This window comes from Syngnathoides biaculeatus, chromosome 13 (assembly GCF_019802595.1).
Source record: "Syngnathoides biaculeatus isolate LvHL_M chromosome 13, ASM1980259v1, whole genome shotgun sequence".
NCBI classification, from domain to species: Eukaryota; Metazoa; Chordata; class Actinopteri; order Syngnathiformes; family Syngnathidae; genus Syngnathoides; species Syngnathoides biaculeatus.
The window spans coordinates 6,948,439-6,971,103 of record NC_084652.1 but is presented as its reverse complement, the minus strand read 5'-3'; the positions used below and the strand labels follow the sequence as shown (position 1 = coordinate 6,971,103).

At 41.6% G+C, this 22,665-nt stretch overlaps 4 protein-coding genes across 9 annotated transcripts; 2 read left to right on the top strand and 2 right to left on the bottom strand.

Annotated features, from left to right (window-relative positions):
• Positions 1 to 9: 9 nt before the first annotated feature.
• yipf1 (Yip1 domain family, member 1) lies at positions 10 to 8,300 on the bottom strand. Of its 5 annotated transcripts, none has more exons than XM_061838384.1 (10): positions 7,368 to 7,474; positions 7,008 to 7,127; positions 6,423 to 6,568; positions 6,268 to 6,348; positions 4,987 to 5,074; positions 4,774 to 4,890; positions 3,337 to 3,503; positions 3,049 to 3,231; positions 1,829 to 1,924; positions 10 to 1,690 (listed from the first exon to the last, which is right to left on the bottom strand). In XM_061838384.1, exons 2-9 carry the CDS (start codon positions 7,039 to 7,041, stop codon positions 1,844 to 1,846), a joined length of 897 nt encoding a protein of 298 aa, XP_061694368.1. In that variant the 5' UTR covers positions 7,042 to 7,127; positions 7,368 to 7,474; the 3' UTR covers positions 10 to 1,690; positions 1,829 to 1,843. The 5 variants fall into 5 exon arrangements, with proteins under 5 accessions (XP_061694368.1, XP_061694369.1, XP_061694365.1 ...); XM_061838385.1 differs by lacking the exon at positions 7,368 to 7,474 and adding an exon at positions 8,172 to 8,300 and having other exon boundaries at positions 12 to 1,707; XM_061838381.1 differs by having other exon boundaries at positions 12 to 1,707; positions 7,414 to 7,432.
• On the top strand, positions 8,282 to 12,469 carry lrrc42 (leucine rich repeat containing 42). 2 transcript variants are annotated; one of them, XM_061838378.1, is made up of 7 exons: positions 8,282 to 8,676; positions 9,563 to 9,691; positions 9,800 to 9,921; positions 10,887 to 10,972; positions 11,190 to 11,303; positions 11,389 to 11,473; positions 12,068 to 12,469. In XM_061838378.1, the coding sequence occupies exons 1-7, from the start codon at positions 8,282 to 8,284 to the stop codon at positions 12,310 to 12,312; spliced, it is 1,176 nt and encodes a 391-aa protein (XP_061694362.1). In that variant the 3' UTR covers positions 12,313 to 12,469. The 2 variants fall into 2 exon arrangements, with proteins under 2 accessions (XP_061694362.1, XP_061694361.1); XM_061838377.1 differs by having other exon boundaries at positions 9,563 to 9,694.
• A 1,169-nt stretch (positions 12,470 to 13,638) lies between these two features.
• On the bottom strand, positions 13,639 to 19,086 carry tmem59 (transmembrane protein 59). The gene is made up of 8 exons (XM_061838379.1): positions 18,864 to 19,086; positions 18,618 to 18,723; positions 18,392 to 18,486; positions 16,460 to 16,612; positions 16,291 to 16,342; positions 16,107 to 16,227; positions 14,359 to 14,476; positions 13,639 to 14,193 (listed from the first exon to the last, which is right to left on the bottom strand). Exons 1-8 carry the CDS (start codon positions 19,011 to 19,013, stop codon positions 14,026 to 14,028), a joined length of 963 nt encoding a protein of 320 aa, XP_061694363.1. The 5' UTR covers positions 19,014 to 19,086; the 3' UTR covers positions 13,639 to 14,025.
• Positions 19,087 to 19,454: 368 nt separating this feature from the next.
• tceanc2 (transcription elongation factor A (SII) N-terminal and central domain containing 2) lies at positions 19,455 to 21,710 on the top strand. Its single transcript, XM_061838386.1, has 4 exons — positions 19,455 to 19,827; positions 19,899 to 20,040; positions 21,010 to 21,203; positions 21,365 to 21,710. Exons 1-4 carry the CDS (start codon positions 19,729 to 19,731, stop codon positions 21,551 to 21,553), a joined length of 624 nt encoding a protein of 207 aa, XP_061694370.1. The 5' UTR covers positions 19,455 to 19,728; the 3' UTR covers positions 21,554 to 21,710.
• Positions 21,711 to 22,665: the final 955 nt, after the last annotated feature.

Below are 22,665 nucleotides of genomic sequence, written 5' to 3'. Positions count from 1 at the left end.
TCTCACTGTCAGATTTTACTTCATTCGGGCACAGGTCAAATTTTCTTGTAAAATGATTACTTTCATCTCAGAATCCGAACTGTATTGTTTTACAATTCAACATTTTGTTCTCACACGTTAATTATTTACAAAGTCTAAAAAAATTCCCAACCTATTGACTATTCCTTAAAAAAAAAATCTATTTGACAGCCGGAAAACGTCACATTTAGAAGTTACGGCTGACAGCCGCTCGACTAAATATTTATCGTAAAATTATGAAATGTCCCGGCGGCCTAAGATGCACTTAGCTGCTGCTGATTAACAAGGAAAAGTCACATTTTTTTTTGACTTAGGGTTTCTCCAAGTCACTGGTGTCTAAAACTGAATTCACAACGGTAGATACCTTTATTTTCCCCAACTTTTGATCTATAAATGTAACAATTCATTAGCGAGCCCATAAATTTTCAAACAAATGTAGTTCTTCAATTATCAAAATTGAATTATTCAACAAAAGATGTTACTTTTTTTGGAACTTTGCAATTGCTTTTTGTGTAAACATGTAGAAGGGCCACACAGGGGTCATGTTGCAAGAATGATTGGCAATGTATATTCAAAGAATGAAGATGTAACTATAAAATAAATAAGTAAAATTATGTACTAGTTTTATGAAAAAAAAAATGTACAAAAGTGTCGCAATATAAGGGGGAAAAATTCATGAAACTGTCGTAAACTATGACTTTATCCCCACATTATTATTTTTCGTCGGATGAACGCTTCATGTAAAATTACATCATTTTTCTTGTCTTATTACATCTTTGTAATCTTCTGCTCTTGTAATTATGACTTCACATAATGGGGATATTACCACAATAAAGCAATAAAGTAGACTACAGATCAACTAAAAAATAAAAAATAAAAAGATTCCAAAAATCCATACATTTTCTCAGCCGATTATCCTCACAAGGGTCGCAGAATTGCTGGAGCCTATCCCAGCTTTCTTGGGGCAGGAGGCGGGGTACGCCCCTAACTGGTTGACAGTCAAATCACAGGGCACATGGAGATAAGGCAACAGTCACACTCACAATCACACCGAAGGGCAATTTTGAAATATTAGAATGATACAGTTGTCATAAAGATGCGTTAAAAAAAAAAAAAAAAAATCCCAGTACTGTTATTCTTGTAAAATTGCGAATTTATTCTCATGGAACTTCATCTTCATAATATTACAAGTTTATTCTTCAAAAATTACACCTTTATCCTCATATTATGATTTTACTCTAACAACTTTTTTTTCCCCTGCAACACTGCCTTTTCCCTCAAAGTTATGACATAACTTTGCTCTGTAATTCCATTTTTGCACTTGTCATTGCTTCAGTGTGGCGCTAATAGACTTCCAAAGTTTTGTCAACAGTAGTGCTAGTAAAGAAAATGAAATACATCCATACAGTATTGACAATTCCGAGGTCTGCTGTCCAAATCCCGCAACCGTAATATTCATCCAAAGTCTTTTTTTTTTTTGTGTGTGTCACATTCTGACTACAAATGGAAATCCATATTGCCACAGCACACCCCGACCCCCTTAGAAAGAACATACTTGGTAGCGGTGCACCAAGCGCACCCCTTACAGTAGGTTATGAGGCGAAATCCAGACGGCCCATGATTTCATCGGCACACCGCAACCCGATTCTCTCGATTATGGCAACAGGAGACGCTGCAATTCGGGAACGGCTGGGGGGGGGGGGGGGGGGGGGGGATGAATGACACGTGGCAGACACTTGATTTGGGAAGGAAGTGCCGCGTTCAAACACGAGCATGTGAAATATATATTTTTTTAAAAAAGCATATGTACCTTCGGAAAAACTTCTCATGTCATGGATGTGTTGAGCACTGTCGTCACCACTTGGTCGGGCACTGGCATCGTTTCTGGTTTGCTGAAGAAATACGCCTAAAATGGAGGAACGCGACAAAGAACTAAACGGCAGCTCAACCAGGCAGACGTCGGTTGACGGCGGATGTCAAACTCGAGGCCCGGGGGCAAGATCTGGCCCTGCCACGGAATTTTACGTGACCCGCGAAGGCGAATCATCAGTGTCAAAATTTCTGATTCTTTGGAAAGTATGTCCCAGCAGATGTTGAGATTTTTTTGTTACAAAACATGAACAATGGTTGAAAAACCCATTACACTTGATTTCTGATTCCAAAAGTAGGTCATAAATGTCATGTGTAAATATGATGAGCCAATACAGGATTTCTGTGGTTTCAGCGTAGCACAAAGTGAACATGTAGACTAGTTTGTTAGCTTTTTGCACCAACTGCTAGACATTATTGCAGCTACTGTAGAGTGACGTTCGTTACGTTTCCTCATTAGAACCATCACATTTCCGGCCTACGAACCGGGACTTTTTTCACACGCTTTCTTTTAGCGTTAGCATCACGCTAGCGTTAGTGCAACGCTAGAGTGTTGATGCTGTATTACTGCCGTGTCTCAGTGATTTTTTTTTTTTAACCGACCCTTTTAGTGCTGTACTACCGTGTTGCTACTGTGTAGCTGCCAGGGCTGTTTTTTTCTTTTTTTAACCAGTATGTTTTTGTTTTAACAGCCCTGTTCGTGCTACTGTGTTGTTGCTATGTTAAGCTAAGCTATGGTATTAAAACTTCGAAAACTCTTTCTGTGTACCATCTTTCTTTGTAACTATCTCGTGTTTCAATGCGGCTTTGACACAAGTGCGGCTTATGTATGTACCAAATGGTATTTCCTTTACTAATGTACTGGCTGAGGCTTATAATCAGGTGCGCTCTGTAGGCTGGAAGGGCATCCGGCGCAAAAACTGTGCCAAACAAATTTGAGCATTCATCTGAGATGTTACACTGTGGCGACCCCCACCGGGACAAGCCGAGAAGAGACTTACTTTGTCTTGTTTTCAACATGTTCAGAAAACATGTAAACTTCTGCATGAATCAGTCATGCTACTTATAACACTGGCTGTTTAGCTTTCTTAAAGTTTCGACGATTTTGACCGGAGAACAGGGTCAAGTGGATAACAGAAAGGAGTTCGAAAGTGTCGTTACTTTGCAACCAACGGCGAGGAGGACGTTGAGAAGGACGATGGCCAACATGACTGCCGCGATAATTTTGGGCTGATCGTCGCGGACGGCGGGCCAAAAGGTGATGACCAGGACGGAGCCGGACAGGCACAGCGCCACCAGGACGGTGAGCCACTGCAGCCACTCAAACGGGATGATCCACAGAACCTTGCGAGAGAAAACAAATATCATCTCAGAGAGAAAATATATCATGTCAGGGAATTTGACCTTGAGTTATGTAGGTTTCACAGCGTATTCAGAAGGAAAACATACCACGGCGGGAATGTATATGGAAAGGGAGTATCCGTACACGCAGACAACCTCCATGAAGGAATATGACACCAAGTTCATGATCTTGTTGTTCCTCCATAGCAAGAAAGCCCAAAGGGCGAGAGGGACCAGCCAAGCGTAGCTGAAGATTGCCGTCGCAGCGATGGTCACTGGGGTATTGGAAAAAAAAAAAAAAATCAAATTAAATTGAAGCTATAAGGATACACATTTCTGCAAAATGAAGCACTTCAGGGTGGGTCCTTGGTCCCTCATAGTCCCAAACATCGCAAAATCAATTTGCTATCTGTATGCAATCAAAATTTCTCTTCAAGGAACGCTGGAAAAAGACAAAATGACCTGGAAATGGCCAATTTAAGACAAAATGGCTGACTTGTTTCAAGGCAATCCCTTCAGAAACATTTAGCGGAAAGTAGTAGATACACCTATGGATCTGACAAAAGAATATAGATGATTACCGTAATTCCCGGCCTACAGACCACACCTGGTTATAAGCCTCACTCAGTACATTTGTAAAGGAAATACCATTTGGTCCATACATACGCCGCAGCTGTGGAAAAGCCGCAAGTGCCCACATTGAAATACGAGATATTTACAAAAATAGACGGTACACAGGGAGAGTTTAACGCTGGAGCTAACGCAAGCGCCACGCTAAAGCTAGCGCTAACAGGGCCGGTTAAAATAAAACTGACCGAAAAATATCACTGAGACACGCCAGTAACACGGAAGCAACACGCTAGCGCAGCGCTAACAGCGCCAATAAAAGTCACTTTTTTCATTTGTATTCGTGTCAATTACTTTTTTTCCTTTCTTCAATTATAAAGGGTTATTAAACCTACATAAAAATCACAATTAACTTTCATTTACCATTCGTTAAAGACTACCGTAATTCCAGGCCAACAGAGCGCACCTGCATGGTTACTAGCCTCACCGAGTACTTTTGTAAAGGAAATACCATTTAGTCCATACATGCGCCGCAGCTGTGTAAAAGCCCCAAGTGCCCACATTGGAACCCACATTCAAACACGAGATATTTACAAAGAAAGATGGTACACAGAGAGTTTAACGCTAACGCCGCCACGCTAATGACGCCGAGCTAATGCTACCGCTGCAATTAACAGGGCCGGTTTTAAAAAAAAAAAAAAAACATAGCGGTAAAAATCACAGCGACACGGCAGTAACACACTAGCGCGGCGCTAACAGGGCCAGACCGGTAAAAGTCACTTCCTCGGCACATATATTCCACCGTTCTCACCCTTACCTTTTCCGCTGGAGTGCCCCCTTGCAGCCGTTAAAAAATTGCACAAAATAGCTGCATCAGCACATAGACTGCAGAGTTGAAATCGTGTGAAAAAAGTCGTGGCTTATAGGTCGGAAATTACAGTAAATCTTAACAAAACAAAACATTTTTATGGTCATTACCTTTTCCAAACTCAGGTGTGTATCTGTAGTTTGCCTTGCCCAAATTCACCAGAAAGGTGGAGATGTTTCCACTGATGGCGATGGCGAACACAAGAGTGGTGCAGATCCAAAACGGTCCTGAGAGGAGTCACGGGTGTATCACAACATCAGTTTGATTCTCAAATCTTATATTTGCGCTGCAAACTGAAAATGAATCCGTGCTTGCATGCTGACCGTAAAGATCGGGATTTCTGCGAAGGTACACGTGAATGAAGTTCTTTCCCGGCCAGGGAAGCACTGATCCAATGATTCTTTCCCTTACCTGAGACAAATGTCACATTGTCTCACGTTATGTCAGTACATACATACATACATGCATACATGGAAAAACCTGTTTGGAAACAAAGTACAGTGGTGCCTCGGTTCTCGAACACAATCCATTCCAGAAGGCCGGTTGAACCGAAACGTTCGAAAACCGAAGCACATTTTCCTATTACAATGAATGGAAAATGAAACAATGTGTTCCAAGCCTAAAAAAGTTGTTTAAAGCATTTTATTTTAGCTTATCCTGATAATAAACTGCATAGTAGAAATACATATATGGTTTAAATACTTCTGATTGATTTCACGCAATGTCAACTGTATTTTGAGAACTTGCATTTGGTCGAAATAAATATGCCAGTTATTAGGCTAAATAGGATTTGGGAACATTGGTCTTTTGTTGAGTGTCGTCGTTGTCTCCTGAGCGCCGACCAGCACCGATCCTTTCAATAAAACAACTTTATACAATTAAATAATTTAAGAAACATTTATTTTTTGCTTAAAATGTATGCTTTACTAGTAGAGTATGCTAGGCTGAGAGTGCATTTCCGTATCTGTAGCGACTCGGCACCCAGCCTTGTAAACCTTTTTTATTAACAGAAGTGCTGAATAACTTTAAACAAGTAATAATGGGGGGGGGGGGGGGACAAACAAATTGTTTTTTATTTGCACAGAAAATACGTAACATGTAAAAAAAATGTTTAACTTGCAACTAGAGGTAGGGTTAATGGAACAAAAGAAAAAAGCAATGCAAAACAACTGTTTCAAATGTCTTCGGTGGGGGTGACTCGGCCCTTTTTAACAAAGAAAGAATCTAATGTAGCCTGTTTCTGTTGTCTTTTGACCACCTTCCTGAAGTGGCTCATAACAACATGATTGAAATTTTGCAGTGCTCTGCAACATTCTGCTTCGTTAGGGTGATGGAGTTCTTAGTACACTCAACTGCAGCTGGTATCGCTTTTTAGAAACAATGGGCTTTAATTTGGATCTTCCATAAATCAGGTGGTGCATTTGACTCCATCTTTATGGTCTATTTTGTTCCATTACTTGCTACTTTTATTCACATTCTGATTGACTTGATCAGACTCTCAAAATTCATTTCTTACTGTCCAGCCAGTTGAAAATCATTTTTTTCTTTAACTCAAAATAATCTTTAGAGGTGTTTAACGTGCAATTAAAAGAAGATATACATACATGGCTCGTGTCGACGTCAAAAAACTGTTGGTAGTACTCAAAAGTCCAGAAAGGGGTGCTTTTCTTCTCCCCAGAGAGAAGCTTTAAAGTAAAAAAAAAAATTAATAGTAAGAAAACTTATTGACATGATCACTTCATAACCTGAATAATCTTGCCTCAGCTTTGTCATCTTCAGCCATGGGGTTGTCATTATCAATGTTGGGAGTGAAACCACCATGTGACTTTTGGTTTCCAAAATCATCCTCAATGTCGATGGTGGTTGAATCTCTGTCAGATGCCAACAGTTTGCTCTCTTCAAATTCTGGAATAACGACATCAAAAACACATAGCACAATATTAACGGAACTAAAATGAAGATTTACATCAGGCGGGGCACACATTTGGTGTTTGGCCCAATTATAGAAACCCTTAATACTATTCAAAAAGGAAATGTAAGAGATTGCAATTATCCCCGATACCATAAATTATCTGCTGCAGTTAGTGTCACGATTTCCCTGGTAATCTGACAAAAAAATAACATTTTTAATCACAGACATGATGACTTTTGCGAGCAATGTGTGCACACCGCGTCAGATTATGATTTTAGTCGATGTTGACCTGTGCTGAACGACCAACCAGAGAATGAAAAACATCATCATACGCCACACAACTGGCCCTCTGAGGTGAGTTTGAAATCTGATTGGTCAAAAAAAAAAAAATGAAAATTCTGATTCTGAATGACGACAGTTGACGTCCCCCACCTTGAAATTGAAATGGGTCGTTCGGTGACGCCATTTAAGCGGAGATTCACGGCCAACCACTCAGTTATTGGCTTATCAGTGCAAGTGAAACAGCAGTAGGGTTTTTTTGTTTTGGGAAAGCTGTGAGGACATAAAAACAAAACACATTTTAGAGGTGACTTTCGTGCTAACAGAAAGAAACAAACGATCAATAACAAAGCTAACAAACAAGACAGTGTCACAATTTAGCTACTATGTAAATGCCAGAAACGAGGAGGCTATGTAACATAAGCATCTAAAAATGAATAAACACTACTATCTCTGTATGTATTGGAATACCTGTCGTACATATTTGACAATAAACGTAAATAAAAGGCTCACTTTAACCACGAAAGAGTCCAAAATTCATGTTCCAACTGTAGCTTACGTTGACGGAAGCAGGAACCGGATGTGTTAGCCTTGTAAAGATAATAGCTTCCTGTTGGTGATTATTCAAAATAAGGACCTTTTTTTTTTTGCTACAATCGTAGATACAATGCACATTTAGTGAAAGCATGAAGAGAATATATTTTAACAATATAATTGTCTTAATTATTGTAATTTTTTACCTGCGTCTGTGACAAAAAAAGTTTTAGTCATGAACCTTTATTTTGACACCACGTAACTAACACCGATGTCTTAGTGTGTCCACACGGCTTTTTGCTGAGTCTGTTAAATCATATTTCTCTTGTTTTAATTGATCATTTTATTTATTAAAAATCATACATTATTTTATTTAATTAAAAATCAAACATGAGGTCCCGCTGTGATTTGCAGTGTTATGCGGCTGTGTTAGCCCAGTTTACTGTGTCGTATTTTTCAAAATTAATTTTGTTTTAAGTGAGCACATTTTGGAAGTTTCTTAGTATACAAAAATGTACTGCCCTAAATTCATAAAAATTAATGAACACGCTTCTCGTCGCGGCATAACTGAATTTATTTATGATGACACCGGACGTGCTATACCGGCTTCCTGTTTGTGATTTTTCGAAGTAATCGTTTAGTGTGTTTTACTTTGACCAAGATGCAGTGAAACGCTAACTCAGATGTACTTAAAATACCTACGTAAAAAGTACTCTGAATGAGTTTTTGAATTTGCGTGTGTTCGTGATAAAAGTGTGATGTTTCTCGTCGAGGCGCGTTTACTTTGACACCAGCCAAAAGAAAACACGCCGATCTCCCGTGAAAATCGAATGTGGGCTCAGCTTTCTGACAGAATCACTCGCATCATGGTGTGATGACGGTGGACGGGAACAATGGACGCCAGCGCCGTGTACGTCCGGGAAAGGGGCAAGCTGCGTCGCGTCAGCGACATCGTTCTCAAGCCGGTGGCCTCCTCGCCCTCGAGTTCTTGCCGTCGGACCAACCCGCTGGTGCTCCGTAAGGAGCACTTCGTGTTCACGTACAACGCGGAGGGCAGCCTGCGCTACAGCAGCAAGTCTCTGTTCGACATCGCGTTGCTCTTCGTGGCCGGCAACGTGCAGCACGTCGACTCGCTGGTGGGCTTCCCCGAGCAGATCGGCGACAGGCTTTTCGCCGCGGCCGAGGAGAACCGCGTGTTCCTGAAGCCGGAGGTGTCCCCCAAAGCCTTGCGGCTCTTCTGCGACGCCTATGGAGACATGGTGCTCGGATCCCTCTGCCTCAGGAACAGGTCCGGTCCATTTTTACCATCCATCTATTTTCGTAGCCGCTTATCCTCACGAGGGTCGCGGGGAGTGCTGGAGCCCATCCCAGCTGTCACCGGCCAATCACAGGGCACTCACAATCACACCTAGGGGCAATTTAGCGTGTCCAATTAATGTTGCATGTTTTTGGGGATGTGGGAGGAAACCGGAGTGCCCGGAGAAAACCCACGGTGGCACGGGGAGGACATGCAAACCCCAACCAGGTGGGTCTGGGATTGAACCAAGGACCTCAGAACTGTGAGGCCAACGCTTCACCAGTTGCTCCACCGTGGTGCCCCATTTTTACCATTTTAGGATTTTATCTTTTGTCTCTTTATTGCTGTGAATTTTAAAATTTTGTGTTGATTCAATTATTCATACGTTTTCCTGTATTATTTTTTTCAAAGATATTTTGTTACTTTAATTAATGAATCCAGTATTTATTTTATGCACTTGAATAATTTGGCAAATTTTGTGTTGATTCAATTATTCATACGTTTTCCTGTATTATTTTTTTCAAAGATATTTTGTTACTTTAATTAATGAATCCAGTATTTATTTTATGCACTTGAATAATTTGGCATTTATTTTCAATTTTATATATTTTTTTCAAGTATAATGCTTTAGATTTTGTATTTTTTAATGAGTTTTAATAACGTGTAATATTTTCAATTACAATACTTTTTTCCCCCTTTAGTATTCAATTTTGGATTTATTAGGTTTTTGGGGGGATTTTTTTGTTCATTTATTTCTGGATATTTTAATATCCAATTATTAAATGGTTGTAGTTTGCAGCGAGCGATGTTCAAAATATTTTGTGTCCTCCCCCGCCCCTATATAAGGTGATGATTATTTGATTCGTGTGTCCTTTAGGTTTCCTCTGTTGAACGAGCGCATGGCTGACATCAAAACCTTCCACAGTTTGAAACGTTTGGACCTGTTTGGCTGCAGATTAGGCGATAACCACGAGATCTTCCAGCACCTGACGTCCGCCTCGCTGGCGAGGTGACGCACCGCGCTGGCGTCTGTTTTAAAAAGACTCACAGTAGCCCCGCTGATTTGCCTTTTTTTTTTTTTTTTTTTTTAAATATTAACCTACTTCTCTTTTAGTTGCCTGACTCAGCTCTTCATCGGAGGCAACGGCCTGTCGGACGTGGGCCTGCAACGGCTGACGGCGCCTGTGAGGATGATGAGGAAAGGACTGGACTGTCTTCAGTGCCTGGATGTTTCACGTAAGGTGCCGTTGCTCCCAACCCGCCTCCCTCGCCGAAGCGGACGTCGTCATCCATTTTGCGGAACATAATTTGCAATCAGCTGTAGTGTTTTTATTCATTTTAACCTTAATTCATGGGCAGGGTGGGAATTTTTTGCCTAATTGAGATAAGTCTCCTTGTAGGCCACAATCAAGGAAACTTCTTTTTCGTTCATGGTTAAGTTACATGATAACTTTAATTTATAATCTTGTCCCAAAAATGGGACGCTGCCCGCGAGAGGGTACTTTGGTTTTCTTAGTAGATCTTCCCAAAAATAGGACCTTGCTCATTCAAGGATATATTTTTCAAGAGGAAAAAAAAAAAATGGAGGATATAATGGGTGAAAATCATGATGTCCCAAAATTGGGACGCTGCCTACGAATGGGTGAACCATTCACACAGGTGTCAAAGTCAAGGCCCGGGGGGCCAGATCTGGCCCGCCATAAGGTTTTATGTGGCCCGCAAAGGCAAATCGTGTGTACCAACTTTTAGGATTTTTGTTGAAATTTGAAATTGCAATGTTGTAAATGACAACTTTGAGATATTGCAAGCATTTTTGTGTTACCAAACATGAACAATAGTCGAAAAACCTATTTAACTTGATTTCTGATTCCAAATCAGTGTAAAGATAATGAGGCGATTACAAATTTTGATTGTTTCACAATCATCACGGCCCTCAGAGGGAAACCGCAAGTACAACGTCTCCTGCGGCAAAAATGAGTTTGACACCCCTGCCTTAAAGTATCTCCACATGGCTGCTACTCCCATCAGGGCAGTAGGGTGATATCGGTCTCGTAGTATTGGAGCATTTTTACGAGTATCTCCTCCAATACTGACATCAATACTGGCTTATTAGAATGTAACTTCCTGTGTATATTCTACTTCCCTTCTGTTGGAATAAGGTTACAAAAAAAATTGAATAAGACGACAATTTCCTCTTTCAGACAACCCTATCTCCGAAAGGGCTCTCCGCTACCTCAACTGTCTCCCTAAACTTGAAAAACTGGACGCGTCTGGCACCGGCATGAAGGTGATTGAAGCACACATTGGGCGGATCTCGTTTTCTCTTCATTGCAAAGTTTGTCGCTCCTCTCTCGCAACTTGGAAACTGCCGTCAGTTCAGTTGTCCATAAATATGAGCCTCTCGCACAAAGCTAGCTGGGATATGCTCCAGCAGCATGCAACGCTTGTGAGGATAAGCGGATCAGATCACGGATGGATAAACAAAAGTCATTTGTTCCTTCCAGTTTGGTACAAGACTGAAGTCTACCATGTGGGAACTGCTGGGCCTGATTTATTCTGAGAAAGCGCTGGACGCCTTTGACCACTCCGGATGTAAAACCCAAGGATGGGCAGAACAGGTCATAATAAATAAATATGGTCATATTGTTTAGTGTGTTATTTGTCCTGTGATGTCTCCTGTGCGAATGTGTGTGTGGTTCTCAGGTGGTGAACCAGTGGGAAACCAATGGCGCGCAAATGCCAAAACAGAAGAAACTTGATGAGTCCAGAATATCAGCACTTCGCTTTTGTAAGTGTTCATTCATATTCATAAAGTGCGTCGCAAAGCTGAGTTCGGAATGGGAAATTTGTCAAATGTGCTTTGTCAATTAAGTGGACATTTCCATCAAAAGTTAAATCATTTGTTTGTTTAAAGACATTTAAAATAAGTATTTAATATTTTCAATTAATATTTTAAGTATCACAATGGTTTTAAGCCTTTTTTTTTACAATTTAACATTTTTTTTACCTATATTCATTTTTAAATTCAAAAGTCTTTAAATCTTTAAAAATATTTTCATACATAGGTTGACATTTATGTATTGATTTCAGATGTCAAAAAAGCAAACATGACAACTTGGTTGGAAAAGATATTCAACAGATTTTAAAAATGTTTCATTTAAGTGTTAATATTTTGATTTTTACTGTGATTTAAAAAACTTACATTTATATGGTTGAAAAAAAAAACATTTCCACATCACTTATTTTGAAGAGGGTTTGCAATTATTTTTGATCGAATTATATTTTCAAAAAAATTCAAGAAAAGCCTTTCTTGCCTCAAGTACAAATAAATAAATAAGAGAACAGTACCGTTGGTAAAGCTTGTTTTCTTATTTTTCTTCAGTTGGCAGGCAGAAGTTCGTCCGCGAGGTGTTGAACAAAGCGCTGTCGTCTTGCGACGCGACAGCTGAGGATGAGCCGCATTTGCATTTCTACAAACCTCCGGCAGGCAGCGCCCCAAATGCCGCGCGCAAAAGCAAACGACCGTCGGAAAAATGCGGCGACGTTTCCCGGACGAGCCCTCTGGCGAAACGCTCGCCCACGTCGGTGCTGACGGCTGAAGACATGGACTTGTTGGATCAGTACTGATATATCGACACCAGTATTTGCACAGTTTGCAAATTTTTTTTATTTTTGTATATCTTTTTTGTACAGTTCAATTAGTGTCTGTTGAGCAACTTTCCTTGAATTGTCCGATTAAAATTATTCATTTAATTTTCTGTTTATAAAGTCAAGTTAAAATTTTCACATTTGTCTTATTAGCATTTCAATGAATCCACTTTTTTTTAAAAAACGGGATGAAATTACTATCTTGGACAAAAGCACCAGCACGTGGAGAACATTCAAACTCCTGACACGGAGACTGGAGCTCAGATTACAACCCAAGTGAGGTACTTGGACATGAATAGGGCTCGTCCACCTATGTCAGAAAATCACGTGACGTCGCCATATTCCCGGTCTAACAAAGCCCGAAAATATTTGTGATAGGATGACGCCCAGAGTTTAGAAGGGGAAAATAACCGAACATATGTTGAAAAATTAGGTAAACTCTGCATAGAGGACCCGTATTTAATACCGAAGTCGATGTTTTCGCCGATAAGAAATTGGTTTGTTAATTCACTTCCGCTTGGCTTGGACAACTGGATCCACACACGGATCTGGTGAGTAAGTCGAGATTTACACAGAAAAGTTTGAAAGCGTAGAAAAGTCTGCACACATACAAATACTTCGTTGCTGGATCTGTTCTCAATCAGGAATAAATCCCACATAGTGACAGGTTGACGGGTCGTGCACGTGGAAGCGTGTTCGGCCACACGTCAACCTTTGCCGGAATCCATCGGTCTTTTCAGCTAGTATGCAGTACAAATACCAATATTTAAATAAAAGACCCCTGGTTTTACACAAACTCCCATTCATTAACTATGATTGGGGGGGAAAAAAAAAAAAAAAAAAGGACGGCATCATCTCCACGGAAGGTACACAGAAGCGATTGCGGCCACATGTTAACCTCTGTAAACCTCTTCGACAGTTTTTTTTTTTTTTTGTTGATGCAATGTTCTCAAATGAGTCAATTTGGCATTATGTATCACTACGCAGGTGTGTGTGTATTTTGGTTGGGCGCCATCCATCATGTTTAATTGCCGAAATCCATTGATTATTTTCTGATCTTTTCAGCTAGTATTCTATAGAATGATCTCTTTGAATATCTGTCTCGTCTCTTGTGACGACCAACAGCACAACAGGTCTCGGGTATTGTAAACATCTTCCTCCGGTTCAATGTCTCTCACAGTGCAGAGCAGCTACATTTGACCGGCAATATGGCGCCGTGAAAACGTGATGTCACGTACACGTGATCTATAGGGGACTTGTCTTGATCCATCAGACTGAGAACAGAAGAACTCAGTCACCGATGAATTAAGAGGAAACCATTTTATTGGTCAACTCTGATTACAGCGGTGGGAACAAAAAATTAGGGACTTTGGCAACTACGTTAAAGATCACAAAAGTATTGCGTGTCAGGAAGAAATCACCTCAAAAGTCACCATTTTTTTAAATAAAATAACAGCCACCGCGCTAACACAAAAATTCAAAAGGGCAGGGGACCCTAAAACTATTAGGTTTTTTTTGTACTGGCATTATAAAATCATAATGCGTCCATTTGAAAAGCATTGAAAGCGGACAGAAGGAATCCATTATCGAAATATTTTACAAGCAGTTTCTCTCATTGCACAAGACGCACAAGCGGAATCAAAAGTTGTTACCTTACCACTCTTGACAGATTTCGAGTTTTTTTTTTTTTTTTTAGATGCCCGACTGGCCGAGATCGACTTTGGCGGGAAGAGGCCCCGCCTCCTCCTCATCCTCTCCTGGCCCTTTGGAGCTGATGAGAAGCAGGGAGGACGCCGGGTACGGAATAAGCTTCAGGTTCTGCTCGGTGAGAAAATCCCTGTCACCGTAGATGTTCAGTTTCTGGGGGAAAAAAAAAAAAAAAAAAATCAAAGTACGAGTATTATTAATGTGTCGACTCTGTCTGAAAACCGTTAATTATCTCCATGAAAGCAACAAATGAGAAGGATCGTGGAGCATATACTGGTAAGTGGGCTTACAATCGCGACATTTCTCACAAGAACTGACCTCAGCCGGCACATACTGGTCGACGGCGGTGGCCACAGTGGCGCAGCAGATCCAGATGAGGACCAGCACGGACAGCACCAGGGTGGTGGTGAGAATCCAGCCCGGCAGCCGGGGATTCCTGAGGCGCAAAAGGTTTCACTTTGGTTCAGGTCCTCTCAGGCCATGTCAAAAACAACATTTTTTTTTCTTTTGTATACAGATTTTTTTCAAACATTGCTTTGGCTAAAATGAGCTCTTAGCCACAGGAAAAAAAAAAAAAAAAAAAGTCAAAACATTATCAAGATTTCTGTTGTCAGCACATGCACATTTTTTTTTAGTTTGTATTCGTGTCAATTACTTTTTTTTTTTCTTTCTTCAATTATAAAGGGTTATTAAACCTACATAGAAATCACAATTAACTTTCATTTACCATGCCTTAAACCGTAATACCCGTCCTACAGAGCGCACCTGGTTATAAGCCTCACCCAGTACATTTGTAAAGGAAATACCATTTGGTCCATACATACGCCGGAGCTGTGTAAAAGCCGCAAGTGCCCACATTGAAACACGAGACATTTACAAAGATAGACGGTACACAGGGAGAGTTTAACGCTAGAGCTAACGCAAGCGCCACGCTAAAGCTGGCGCTAACAGGACCGGTTAAAGTAAAAGTTCCCGAAAAATATCACCGAGACACACAGAAGCAACACGCTAGCGCAGCGCTAACAGCGCCAATAAAAGTCACTTCCTCGGCACATATATTCCACCGGTCTCATTCTAACCTTTTCCGCTCGAGTGCCCACTTGTGGCTGTTAGAAAAAAAATGCACAAATTAACCGCATCACTGCATAAACCGCAGGGTTGAAAGCATGTGAAAAAAGTCACAGCTTGTAGGCCGGGAATTACGGAAATGTTAAATGTGCAATTATATTTCTGTGAAAGTGAACCCTCAGATATCTGCAGTGAGGCATTTTTTTTTTTTTTTTTTGGGCGGGAGGGTGGATATTTTGTTATAAATTAATATTTTCTGTCTTTGTGCTGAGGCCACAGCAATTGCGTCCAATCTTGCTTTTGGGGACGTATACTGATGCGTGTTAAGGACTTTCATTTAGAGAAGTAGTGATTTTCAAATTTCTGGTGGTGTCAATAGGCGATTCCAAACCTTTTTGGGAGGAATCAATTACTCACGGATTTCGCACGAATAGCCAGGGTTCACTGTACTTTATGTGCAATTATTTGACATTTCACCAGTCACACACATTTGAAAAATGTACGGGTGTGGTCAGTCATGCCCGCAGATATAAAGTTACAGGTGTGGTCCACCAGTCATGCACGCAGATATAAAGTTGCGGGTGTGTTTTCTGTTTGTAATTATGAGTGTATCGCTTTAAGAGCGGATGGGGGAGCTGTTAGGTAAACTAGGAAGTGGAAATAGGCTGAGCAGTAGCTCCTTGTGAAAAGGCCGTGTGCTTCCGTGTTAAAAAAAAAAAAAAAAAAGACGTCAGGCCGTGGTTCACTGCGCTGGATCGGTTTTCATGTGTGCTGAGAGTGTGCGACAAGTGCGCAATTGCGCAGCTTAGAGGGAACATTGGTCAAGACTACACAAAACAATCGACGTCTTTCAATACCTATCTATTTCTACTCGTAACAAATTTCACGCGCTTGATTTTTCACGCTCATCTGCACAGATTTGCGGGCGCATACGCGCCCATCAAATCACAGCGACTACATTTCACGATCTGCTCTGTATCGAAGTGGCTGTGTTAAACCTCGAGAGGCAGCTGAAGAGGTTGTAATCGTCGTAGCTGCGATCAGCGCTCATGTCACGGTCCCTCTCCTGGATGAGTCTGCGCTGGTAGTCTTTGAAAATGGGGCCGCTTTCGTCAGAGACTGGGAAGGAGACCAAAATTGAACATGAAGATCTTCATTTGTGTCTCGTAAATGTGTACTTACTTGTCTTTTGTACTTCCTGGTCGTCGTCGTCGTCGTCTTTCTCGGTTTCAAACTGTGGGGAAAACCGGAATTAAATACGGGTTCAGTCTCACACACTTGCGAACAATGTCACATTTTGTTTACAAGAAGTCACGTTATCTTGGAGGTTTGACATTGCAGCGTGGCACACCTGGAAAATGACTACTTTGCCGTCGTCGGCCTGGAGGTAGAAGGTCCACGTGGAGGTGATGAAGCTGTGCGCCTGACTCATCAGGTCCTCCCAGAAGCCTCGCACCAACATCAGGGGGTAGAGCAAGTGAATCCTCGGCATCATGGCTTCCAGCTATAAGTAACACAAGAGTGAGCACAAGCAGACCTCAAATTCGCCTATTCGGGTTCCCCCGATTCCCGTGGAGACCATCCTCAGATACTTTCTCCAAAACGTTACCCATTTTGCACCTCTGCATTATTTTTTTTCTCTTATTTTTCTCTGGATGGTACAAATTAACACCAACTCCCTGTCTAATATCAAAATAGTAATTGGTGTGAACAAAGTACAGCGGTGCCTTTACTTATGAGATTAATTCATTCAGTGAAAAAAAAATCTATCGAATTGGATCAAAAAGCCATTATCCATCCATTCATCCATTTTCTTCGCCGCGTATCCTCACAAGGGGTGCTGGAGCCTATCCCAGCTGTCAACGGGCAGGAGGCGGGGTACATCCTGAACTGGTTGCCAGCCAATCGCAGGACACATGGAGACAAACAATGGCACTCACAATCACACCTAGGGGCAATTTAGAGTGTCCAATTAATGTTGAATGTTTTTGGGATAATGCCCGCAGAAAACCAACGCAGGCACGGGGAGAACATGCAAACTCCACACAGACGGGTCCGGGATTGAACCCAGGACCTCAGAACTGTGAGGCCAACGTATGAGCAGCTGAACCACGTGCCGCCCAAAAAGCCATTAATCTTGCCTAAAAAATATATATATATATTTTTGAAAAACGTTTTAATGAAGAAAACTACTGATGTATTGGTATTTATTACTCATTTTGCCTGAGTGTCATTTTTGGGAAATGTTGCAAAATTTAGCTAAATATGAGTCGTTTTCACTGACATCATATTTTTTGGTGGATTACCCACACACCACCGCGCGCCGCCATTTAACCTCTCTACCGAACGCGTACCAGCGTGGAAGTCTACGGAATGCTCTCGGTTACCGTTTGTGTTTTCGTGTTTCACAGGCAACTTGGGACTCAAGTACGCAAGAGGGGACTTGCGAACCATCAGAGAGCCTTCTTCTGAATTTTTTCTTTTTCAACAACTCTCACCAATTCGTTCCAGAGTTGCCAGTCGACACGCTCTTCAAACCCTCGCAATCCGGTACACAAGTCCGGCTGGGTAAACGGGGACGTCGTCTCACGCTTCCGACGAAAGACTTTGGACGTTCTCCGGTTCTGTGCTTCACGGAGACTTGGCTTTGTGGACAATTCCCCTACACTGCTATCCCGCTGCCCGGTCTCAACCTCCATCGTGCTGATCGAGTCGCTGAGCTAAGCTCACGAGCTTAATCGATCCTTTTTTCAGAAGGCCAACATTACAGTTTGGATCGTTTTTTTTGTCAGTCACTTGAAAGAGTCGACAATTTTGTGAAATACTTGATTTGTTTATTGTTTTGTCTTTCTGCCATTGTCATCAAATTTTAAACAATAAACGTTTCGGTTTACTTGTGGTGAACTAATATACTGGTTTTACTTTTTGATAAAGAATGGAATAAATGGAGTTCGCCTCGATAATAAACAATAATATTCCAACTCCTTTGGTTTTCCATGTTAACATACTCCTTTCATTTCTGTCACATAGAGTAAAAGAATCAATGGCACAATACTACGCCTTTGTTCGCAGTCCTGAGTCCCATGATGTGTGTATGCCAGGTGGCCTAATCATCAGTCTGGGCTTGATGTGCTGTCGGTCGCGTCTTCAATAAATGCACTTAGAAACATATGTCAACCACCTTGCCTATGTATGAGTAACATAGCTCTGGGGTCGAAAATGACCCCTGTTGGAGGCAGCACAACTAGTGACGTCACGTGAAAACAACCCATACGTTGTGCACCTGTTCGTGGCGTTGCTCGGCAAAAGGAAGCTGGCTGTGGCAGCCCAGGTTGCACGCATACTCCTCGGTAGCCTGGGTGTAGGCTTCGTGACAGGCTGTAAAAAAAAAAAAAAAAAAAAAGGGGGGGGGCGTTGGGGGAGGGCAAACAACACAAGGAATATCACCAAATGAGCTGCGTAATTAAAGGATAATAACATGGAAGCCAACGTCGGCCATTTTATCTCACTTGATTGACAGTCGGCTGTGGTGCGGTTCAAGTCTTTGCTCTCGCGAACAAACTGGCAAATGGAGAACAACCGACAGCCTCGCTGACAAGCGTAGAGTTCCTCTTCCTAAAAACACAACAAAACACCGCAAAAGTACAATTAACTCGCGCTTTCGAGACGTGTCGCCAGCACTTCAAAACTAACAGATGATTTCGCTAAAATAGCCTAAAGCTAGCCAACTTTTTTTTAAACTGGTCCTCGCTCACCCTCGGGTACGTGTGTAAAGAGTATGTCATTTCACAAGAGCGGTGACAGGACGCCGTGTTTCCCAGCACGCTGTCGAACACGTCCGACGACGCCGCCGCCATAGTGGCAAAAAGTGCCAAAAAGCACACGAAGACGGACGCAGTGCCCATTTTACGTGCGCAACGAAAACAAAGCTCAAACAAAAACACAACAAAATCACTTCCTCTTCCTACTTAACCGGATCAAGTCCTCGCGAGATTTTGTCACCATTTGATGCGTTTAAAATCAGCAATGTATGGGATTTTAAACAATTCCAGACAAGATGTGACCAAGTGTGTGATTCCAACGCAGAATAATGTTTTAATTACCTAAAAAATATTTAAATAAGTCTATAATGTCACAAAAGGACAAAAACGAGAATATCTTACATTTAAAAACAAAAAAGGCTGCCACACAAGGATTCTCGCTAGTTTATACACTCGGGAATTTTTATTTTTCTGCATATTTCGTGACAAAAATAATCCGAGTTGTGAAGATTTTATTGAAAGAATAACCAAGAAAGACAACGGCATTTGTTTCAGAAAATGTGTCTGTCATCGAGTACGGTGTGTTTCACGCATATCTAAGAATGAAATATCACAACGCTATGTATAATAGTGTACAGTATGCATTCCGGGTTTTTTTACTCGGACTGGGAATTTTATGAAAAAAATAATCGGGCGACTCGAGGGGTATTCTCTAGTGAGGATCGTATTTTCCGATATGTATTTAAACGCACCGTAAGTGTCTCTGTGTTGCTAGCTTTAGCAGCAGATGTTTTGTTTTATTTTGATTTATTTTATGAGCACTGGTTCTCAAAATAACTTTTCTTGAACACCTCTCGTGATGGACAAGTATGTCGTGCGGCTACCTAAGAAAGAGACGCCCAAGACCTCGAGGAGCACCGACAAAGTGTACAAGCAAACCACCATAGAATCCTTACGGGTGAGTTTAAATTGGGCTTTTCGTTCAAGAAAGTCAATTTTGAGCCATCTTATGCGACTTTTCCTTTCTAGAGAGTGGTCGTCATTGAAGACATTTTGCGCTGTAAATCCACACTGGAGCTGCCTGGACAGAGCAATGACAACATGATGAGTGCCTTGGCCGAGCTGAGCAAAAAGATGCCCTCCAAAGAGGTGCTGAAATCCACGAAAATCGGTAATTTTATGGCTTGATATTGGGGTTGACAGCAGAGTTCATGTTTTCAATTTATCCTAGAGTAGCAAAACAGTCCCATACCATTACACTACCTTCGCCATATTTTACTGTTGATTTTGATCCTTTTTTTTCCTTAAACGCAGTGTTACTTTTACACCAGATGTAATGGTACACACATCTTCCAAAATAAGTTTGACTATTTTCCAAAAAGTCTTGGACATCATCAAGATGTGTTCTGTCAAAATTGAGACAAGCATTGATGTTCTTTTTGCATAGGAGTGGTTTTGGTCTTGGAAATTTGCCATGCAGGCCATTTTTTTGCCCAGTCTCTTTCTTGGGGTGGAGTCATGCATGAACCTCAACTGAGGTAAATTAGTTTTTCAGTTCTGTGGATGTTGCAGGGGGGTCTTTTGTGACCTTTGGATAAGACGTCACTGTGCTCTTCGGGTCATTTTGGTTGGGTGGTCACTCCTGAAAAGGTTCACCACTGTTCTGTTTTCATCATTTGTGGATAATCGCTATCACTGTGGTTTGCTGGAGTCCCAAATCTTTAGAAATGGCTGTATTAGATTTTCCGCACTGATAGATCTCAATTACTTTTTCTTTTTTGATGCTGAATTTATTTAGATCTGTTCATGATGTCTAGCTTTTAAAAGTATTTGGTGTACTATACTTGACTTTGTCAGACAGGTCCTATTCTGGTTCCGTCGGGAGAAATTGAATGGATTTTTCTCCCCAAACCAATAAAAAATTACATTTTGTGTGTACTTGTGTTGTCTTTAACTAATATTTTAATTTATTTCATGAAAACATTCTGAAAAAGAAAGCAAGAAGGGAGCTTTCACTTTTTTTTTTTTTTTTTAACTAAACTCTACATTTTAAACAATTGCCTTAAAGATCTCGTTTTGTTTAGCCGGAAAAAGGTCATCCTTTAAACCAGCTCTTCTTTCACCTTGGCTTCTTCCTCAGGTCACACCGTCAACAAACTGCGGAAGCACCCGGACCCCGAGGTGAGCTCGGCGGCCGCCGGGGTTTACTCGACTTGGAGGACGTTCGTCGAGGAGAATTCCAACAAGCCGTCCATCGAAGTGCGCTCGGACAAGCGATCGGAAGAGCTCAGGAGCAATGCCAGGAGACTCCTGGCCGAGGCCCTTGAACTCAAGGTTTGGCACAAATTCATATAAAGTACCGATAAAAGCTGCAATGGAGTCTGTTTTCGTATGACGCTTCAGATTTTTTTTCGCCGCAATCTTGTCTGCAGTATTCTACACGCTTCACTGCGCAAATGTTGATATTTTCACGTTTTTCCGCTCGTGGATCCCAGGAGGACTGCGGCCTGGTAGACAACACGGAGAGGGAGGTGTTCCACCAGAGCGGCCGGCGAGTCAGCGGCCCGTACCGGAGGACGGTGCGAGCGCTGGTGTTCGCCTTCAGACGACAGCCCGAGCTGGGAGCTCAGCTGAAGCGGGACCAGGCCTCGGTCGCCCAGCTGGTGTCCAAGTATAAGAGATGAATCTTTGATTATTAACATTTGCTTTTTATGCACCTAATGTCTTCATTGTATTAAATGTTAATAGGCATTTTATCATTGTGGATGTATTTTAAAAATGATTGGTTGATGTTTTTATACTGTGTTGAAAACGTGAATTAAATTTTTTTTAGAAATTGTACACGATTGGTGCATGCGTCGGTGGCAAATATGGAAGCAGGGAAAGAATTTTTAAGCAAAGGAAGCGTGCAAGGATATATTAAAAATGTGACTGAATTAAAAAATGGCATCCGAGGGGAAAGAAGGATGGATGGTTGGAAGGATGACTCTTTATCAATTCTGTGATGGAAGTAAGGATGAAAGAATGAAAAGTAACCATGTGGGGAAGGACAAGATATCTGGAAAGTAACAGTAAATGTACCATAATAAAAACATTGAACTTTGCGCCAAGTTTTGACCCACCTGGTCTTTTCTTTATTGAGTAAAAGCAGAATTTCAATACAGTTGCTCTATTAGAGCTTTTTCACTTGTGTTCCTAATACTGTGACCAGTTGGCAGGGGCTTACCGTGATTCCCGGCCTACAGAGTGCACCTGGTTATAACCCTCGCCAAGTCCAGTTGTAAAGGAAATACCATTTGGTACTTACATAAGTGCTCACATTCAAACACGAGATATTTACAAAGAAAGACGGTACACAGATAGTTTAACGCTAGCGCCGGCGCGCTAACGGGGCCGGTTAAAAAAAAAAAAAACATACCAGTAAAAATCACAGAGACAAGCCAGTAACACGCGAGTGCCGTGCTAACAGGACCGGACCAGTAAAAGTCACTTCCTCGCCACATATATTAGCTAATACTAGCGTGACGCTAACACAAGTGTGGCGCTAACGCTAGCACGATGCTGTCAGGGTCGGTTAAAAAAAAAACTTACCGGTAAAAATCACTGAGACACAGCAGTAACACGCAAGCGCAGTGCTAACAGGGACGGACCAGTAAAGGTCACTACCTCGCCACATACATTCGCTAACGCTAGCGTGATCCTAACACGAGCGTGGAACTAACGGTAGCAGGACGGTAGCGCGGCGCATGGTGCTGACGGTTGGTTAAAAAAAAAAAACTTAGCAGTAAAAATCAGA